Here is a 7,358-nt window from a genome sequence, read left to right as displayed (position 1 = left end):
CATACGAGCGCTTCCAATGTGAGAGAGTTCTGCACATATTTACACATTTGGAAAAACAGCTGTAACGTCATTAATCGTTCATAAATGATCCCAGACATGGAGACAGGGTTGATCAGTGTTTACCTGTAAGTCACACTGTAAAGAGTTCCCACACAATTTACAAGCTGCAGACAAATCATATGATACGTAGCGGTTGTCCTCCGGTTGTTGGGATGTAAACGCACGACTAAACTACATGTTTGTGAGCATTGTAAAATGACAAAAACACTGATTTTTATCTTCACAGACTCATTTTAATTTATCAAGACATCATTCCAAACAGTAGTTTTTGTCACATATAAATGCATCAAGTTTTGTTGCACAGAGGTTGCATTTGGTCCTTCACACATCTAGAATGAATGTTCATTCTAATTAAGGCACGATTGAAGGTAAACTTTTTTTTTTGGCACGGTTTTCTTCATCTTTGGTAGTTTTTCTGGAATGTGTGCGTTTAAGCTTATGAACTACAGTCTTCATGTGTCCACTGAACCCCGTTCAGCCTTCTACAAGTAGAACATGAACAATGCTGGTTTGGAATGAAAACCTTGTACCCCCAAATTTAACTCTTGTCAAAATCTCTTTACATTTTTGGTCTTAAGAAACATTTTAAAACCACATTAAAAAAAAGCCATCAAAAGAACATTTACATCAAGCTCAATGTGAGCCCCTCTTCTTCACTTCCTGAACAGCACACAGTTTGGAGATACAAGGTTTTTTGTTGTTGTTGCAGGGGGACGGTTGTGAGAGTGAGTCAGTGTGGTCTCACTTCTTGGCATGTTTCTTGCAGATGGCGATGTACTCCAGGACATCATCAGGGGAGCCCATGGCTACGGGAGAGCGCTCGTGGATGGACTGGGGCTGGATGTCCAGGATGTTCTCGTAGCCGGTGGAGGCCATGCCGCCCGCCTGCTCCATGATGAAGGCCATGGGGTTTCCCTCGTACAGCAGCCGCAGCTTTGAATGAGAAGGCAGGTTAAGTCTCCTGATCTGATGTTGCAGTCTTCAAAAATAAATCTCTAGCTTAAAAATGTGTTCTATATTTATGAGGCTGAATATTTTAGCATTTTGAACTTTGTCAGTTTTAATATTATACCTCTCTACTTTTAACCGGGAACAGGTAGAAGATGGGTTCAAACAAAAGTCATGTATAAAAACCAGAACAGGTTTTGCAATCGTTCCTCCCATTCATCAAGAGATCAGCTCATAATGTGACTTAAAAGTAAACACAAAATTCACAGCCTGCTCATAAATACTTAAATACTAAATTCCCTCAAGAAACACCTTGTCTTTTAACCTTTCTTTCGCGCAGATTTTAAGCTTTATTATATATTTTATTGGAATATGTCACTATCTCCTCATTTTAATTCCATTGCAACTTTTAAAATCTGGAATTTGCAAGAAATAAATCTAATGTTTGCACTGAGTTTAATTTTTTTTTTAAAAAGCCTTTAGTAGTGCATAGTTTTTTAATTTACCCAGAATGCCTTGAATTATTTCATATTATTAATATTTGCTGTGACTACTGACTCTAAAGAGCACTTTTTTATGGATTGCTCATCAATCAAAGACATTAAGTTTTCAGTTTTTTTTTCCCATCAATGGATATATTATTGATTTGATCAGACTGCAAAAATCAAATAATTAAAAATCAATTATTAGCTGGTTGTTTTATTTTTGGAGAATGCAGCTATTTGAATGACCGTTACTGTTGGGAGATTGCTTAAAAAAAGCTCAGTCAGTGCTTCAAACTTTTTAAAACTGATTGGCATTTGTATGATATCTTATAAAATCTCGTAAATGGTTCATTTGCTTCTTTTTAATGTTTTATTGTTGCACCTTGTGACACACTTTTGAAAAGTTCTATAGAAATAGTCACCGATACCCTCCGACTTCTCTCAAACATATTGCAAAACAACAATGTTTAACATCTTTGGTGTGCCAATCTAAAGTTTGGCCCAGTCTTGCAAATAGTGAAGGATGTGGAGAGTGAAGAAACAGATTGTGACACATTCTTCAGTATAACCTCGAGAGTCAGACTGAACAAAGAATTGAAACATCTAATGAAACGGCTCACTGTTGGACTTTTGATGAATAAACTGTATATTCTGTAGCAGCATATGACTGCGAGGTGAGAACAGACAAGCTCAAGAAACTGGAAAATACTGAGAGACAAATAAGCACATTATAGGTTTTTGGTATTTTCACAGGTTTTGCTGACACCAAACCAAAGCACGGATATTACAATCCTTATCCTTTGAGTTTGTTTAAACTTGGGCAGCTGTGGCTCAGGTGGTAGAGCGAGTTGGTCAATGATCGGAAGGTCGGCGGTTTGATTCTGCCCTGTAACCTGTGTTATGGTCATTGTGTCCTTGGGCAAGACACTTTACCCACCTTGCCTGGTGTGAATGTGTATGAATGGATTGTTTGAGGTGGTGGTCGGAGGTGTACAATGGCAGCCACACCTCTGTCAGTCTGCCCCAGTGCGGCTGTGGCTACAATCGTAGCTTACCACCACCCAAATGAATGTGTGTGAATGAATAATTGACAGTGTGAAGCGTCTTTGAGTGCCTAGAAGAGCGCTATATAAATCTGATCGATTATTATTAATTATTTTTAAATGTGGGAGCAGGAGGCAGACGCAACCAGAATTTTTACAAAAATAGAGGTTGAGTGCAAACATTGCAAATCTGCATGTCAAAGCTCAAGAACCAACATTGCAGATAATCTAAAAAGTTTTTTGTTACCAGCTCAGTATAAAATAACCAGAGAGAAATGATAAAAATCTAGTATTTGCAGCAAAATATATGTTTATTTATAGGTCATTTAGGCTAGCAAGTAAAGCATAGTGAACTGTGGTCTTCATAGTTAATCAGAGATAACGTGCAGATTTTTTTTCCCCTGTGATCAATCGATTTGTTGAAGTGTAGGAACAAATTCAGTTGAGACCCTACCTTTCCATCAGGGTTCTTCACATTTCCTGGGTATAAAAAGATTCCTCCATACATCAGCGTTCGGTGGACGTCTGCCACCATAGAGCCGACGTAGCGGGCGTTGTAGGGATGACTGCCATCCTGAAATGATTGAAAATGTTAGCGACAAGCGCAAAAATAAAAACATCATATTCGTGTGACACTCACATCTCACCCAGATGAAAACAACTCAATTTTGGTCAGTTTTGGAACATTAACAAAATTGTGTACATTGATTAATGGACTTTATTTCAAATAAACAAACAACAGCAAAAGCTACCTTTTAAATTCAGTTAAACTCTTTTGTGTTTGGTTTATATTGACTGACACACAGAGGGATGCTCTGAACAGCTGGTTGCTGCTTTAAAGTCAGCACTGAGGAACAAGGGATTTGCCTGACTATTGTTGTTTATTATTATTAATATTTTAAATGATTCTTTGCTTTGAGTATTACCTGAGGGTACTGCTTTTTCTTCACGTACTCCAAGACAGCAGGGTCAAAGAACTTTGCATAGCCTTCATTCAAGCTGTAAATCTTGCCTCGCTTCTTGATCTTCACATCGCGCTCCACCAGGATAAACTCACCAATTGCCTGATGAGCAAAAAGCAGATGTGTTTATTATAAAATCAATTTGTGATACTTTCGTGCGGACTAGACAGGGCCTTTGAAAAAGTACTAACTGGGTCGAGCATGAAGCAGTTGACTCCTCGGCCAATGGAAAGCACGATCATGGTGGCGCTGCCGTACAGGGCGTAACCGGCGGCAACAAGGTTTCTGCCCGGCTGCAGAGCGTCCTTCTCACAGGGTTCATCATCTGTGGTCTGAGGAAAACCGTATAAATTAACTTCAGTGGTGCAACTTTATCATCCACAACAATACAAAGGGTAAGAAACCTTTTAATTAACAGCTGATATTTGCTTGTGTTCATCTGTAACCGTAATAAAAGGCTAATTGATCCACCCTGTTTGTTTTTCTCTTGCAAATACATCTTTCTTCACATTTCCCTTTTAGTTCACCATCTAAATGAAGTGGTTCTCCTTCAAAAGCAGTTGCACATCTTACATTTTAACCCTCTAAGCTGTAAATTCCATCTGAAAAACATCCCCGGGCCAGAATTAACAATCTCGTGCTCTTTAAATAAAATACACTTGGGAGATTTTCGAATACAATAACTCTCCTTAACCCTATCTCTGCCTAAAGAACTGCCTCATAAGCAGTGACTGATATTATTAAACCTGTTCCAAAAATTCTCAACTACAAATCTCCCAAATTGGATCTATCAGCTATGAAGCACTACAAATTCTACATTCATTTTAGCCATATTAGTACCAGGCAGCCTCTTCAGTTCACACTTTCCAACCTTTAAAAAAAATGGAACCGTTTGTGTTTTTGTAATATATGGATTTTTTAAAACCTGGATAACACAATTCTGGCTGGTAATGTCATGTCAGTGTGACAACTTCAGCCTAAGTGACGTGTAATTCAACTTTACAAACTAAAGAAATAATTACTGAACTACATTTGTCATCATTTAAATACTTCCTTATGGGAATTTAAACCTGTGTTGGTACCTTTTTGTAAATGGAAAAGATGGTTCCGATGGAGACGAGGCAGTCGATGTTGGAGGAGCCGTCCAAAGGATCAAAGCACACGATGTATTTACCCTGAAAGAGCAGGAAAAATGCTAGAAATGACTCATATAGCTACATAAAGCAACAAATAAATAGGAGTTTTTGTCATCAATTGCAACATTAAAGGATCAGTTTGAAAATAAGGAAGGGGATTTCATCATACAGCTTTGTCAGGAAATGAAAAGTTAAATAGTTATATAAGAAAGGGCTCCTGACAAACGTACATTCACCAAGAGAAGACTGGATGATCCGGTTTTAGTTTTTAGAGATGAGATCCAAAATGAATGAAAGCAGGTTTTTCAAGCTCAGTTGGATCCCAAACTAACCTTGGATGTTACCATCAGTAACAAAGATCCTTTAACATACACGTTTATTTTTTCTCCATGTGGTTGCTCAGTCACACTCACCCTTGTTTCTGGCTCCACGATGATGGCTTTTTCGTTCTCCTCAGACACCAGCACACAGGAGGTGAATGATGACTTGAGCATGTTGATGACCAGATCATTGGACAGGATGTCCAGCTTCTTCACCTGGTCGCCGGTCACGTTGGTGCTGCCAGAAATGCCGTAACTGAAAAGACACAAACATGAAAATATCAGCAGGTGTTTAACTGCAGTAACAAACCAATAATTCTAATTCTGTAACACTTTTTGTGGCTCATTTTGGCATCTCAGAATCAATTCTGCTGTAGTTGTAATTTTGTGTTCCTCGGGATGCAAATAGCTAAAAAATCACCATCACTTCTCTCCAGTTTAGTGCAACTGATGCATGACTTTGCATTTCTCAGCTGCACTGCTTAGCTGGTGATTGAGTCAAGTGTTGCATCAACAACAGAAGTGGAGTATGATTCACAATCAGACTTGGCAAACAAACATTTTGTAGATAAACAAGATTTCTGCTCACAAAGGTGCCATGAAAACAATAAAACAAACACAATTTTAGAATACTACATTAGCTCACATAAACCTAACCACAAAATATAAGACGGTAGATGAGTTAAAATAAACAAATATAGAATGTAATGACGGTAAAATAGGAACAAATGTAAAATATTAAAACTCAAAAGCACGCAGGAGTAGCAGAACAGAAATGGATTTGTCTTGCACATGTTTTTTTTTTTACTGGATTATGGCAAAAACAAAACATGATTAATCCAGTAGTTGTTGAATACTGATTTAGTCTTTAACCATTTTATTAGCTGATTAATTGGTTTGAGTGAGGGAAAAAAAGTAAGAATTTTATAATTCCAGCCTTTAAAATGTTAATATTTTCTGGGGTTTTTTGGCTTGCTCTAGGACAACAAACTGAATATCTTTGGTTTGACCTTTCTCACAATTTGCTCAAGTGACCAAACAACTAATGGATTAGTTGCATCCTCCCGACAAAATGGGCGTGATGTTTCCAGGTATGAGTTTCCTGATTGGCTCACAGAGAACCTGGACATCCTGCAAAGTTTGTGCCAACGTGGATGCAGTGGAGTGGAGTACTAGTCGCAACAATACTAAAATAAACTAATACCATGCGCGCAGCCACTGTTACTTCTACTCGGTGGGGTTGTGAACTCACAGATGGGCGATCCCAGCTTTACGCACGGCGCTGGAGATGGCCTTCACCGCGGTGCACAGCGAGTTGAGCAGCGCGGTCAGCTCCCCGGTGCCCTTCGCCTTCCTGCCCTCCTCCATGACGAAGCGGGTCACGGTGACCACGTTGGTGTCGAACTGGCCCTGGTCGGACATGGTGGCGGTCGGTCTCCAGAGTAGAAGCTGGAGGAGGAAACGCTGCAGGACTTAAATGCGCTGCAACGCGGAACTGAGCGGAGGGAGTGAAGGCGGAGAGGCCAATCCAGAGCTGCAGCAGAGGTGTGGCCCCCGCTGGAAACAACACCCGCTTTGTACATACTGAGCAGATAGTGATGAAATGATAGTGTTAGCAATGCAGGGATGTGACTAGAATAATAGGAGCAGCACATGCCTGGCTTAAAACCAGCCTTGTGCAATAAAGGTGGTGTACTTTTCAGCACCGCAGCCATTGTTCTTTCCCTCCTCTGATAGTGTGCGTTTACTTTATTTTAACCCTTGAAGAAATGAATTTTAACCTTTTTTTTTTTTTTTTCAACTTTTACCCTAAATTAGGGGTGGGCGATACTGCGAAATTAGGTATTGATCCCAAGTAAATACAGAACCAGTATTTCTGGTACCGATACCGATACTTTTAACGCACAAAAGCAGCTTATCTGCTTTCACGTAGAACAATGCGTCATCATTTATTAAGTGGATGCACCATGAATTTGCACATTTGAATGAAAAAAAAAAAAAAGATTTCCATTATGATTGAAGGATTTTGTGGTTTTGCTTTTAATTAGTTATGTCAGTTACGTGAGCGAGAGGAGAGAAGTGAGGAGAGGAGAGACATGAAGAGAGAAGTGAGGAAGAGGAGAGACATGAGGAGAGAAGTGAGGAAGAGGAGAGATGAGAGGAGAGATGTGAGAAGAGAAGAGAGGAGAAAAGTGAGGAAGAGGAGAGATGAGAGAAGAGAAGAGAAGAGAGGAGAGATGTGAGGAGATAAGTGAGAAAGAGGAGACAGGAGAGGAGAAGAGAGGAGAGATGTGAGGAGACAAGTGAGAAAGAGGAGAGGAGAGGAGAAGACAGATGTGAGGAGACAAGTGAGAAAGAGGAGAGAGGAGAGGAGAGGAGAGATGTGAGAAGAGAAGAGAGGAGA

General features: G+C 39.6%; 1 protein-coding gene across 1 annotated transcript; it reads right to left on the bottom strand.

Moving 5' to 3' along the window:
- Positions 1 to 271: 271 nt before the first annotated feature.
- fbp1a (fructose-1,6-bisphosphatase 1a) lies at positions 272 to 6,459 on the bottom strand. The gene is made up of 7 exons (XM_008276408.1): positions 6,207 to 6,459; positions 5,048 to 5,210; positions 4,581 to 4,673; positions 3,690 to 3,830; positions 3,463 to 3,600; positions 2,991 to 3,110; positions 272 to 993 (listed from the first exon to the last, which is right to left on the bottom strand). The coding sequence occupies exons 1-7, from the start codon at positions 6,374 to 6,376 to the stop codon at positions 802 to 804; spliced, it is 1,017 nt and encodes a 338-aa protein (XP_008274630.1). The 5' UTR covers positions 6,377 to 6,459; the 3' UTR covers positions 272 to 801.
- Positions 6,460 to 7,358: the final 899 nt, after the last annotated feature.

Source organism: Stegastes partitus, unplaced genomic scaffold (genome assembly GCF_000690725.1).
Source record: "Stegastes partitus isolate 25-593 unplaced genomic scaffold, Stegastes_partitus-1.0.2 Scaffold71, whole genome shotgun sequence".
Taxonomy (NCBI): Eukaryota; Metazoa; Chordata; class Actinopteri; family Pomacentridae; genus Stegastes; species Stegastes partitus.
The sequence above is the reverse complement of the archived record's forward strand: the minus strand, read 5'-3'. Positions and strand labels throughout refer to the sequence as shown.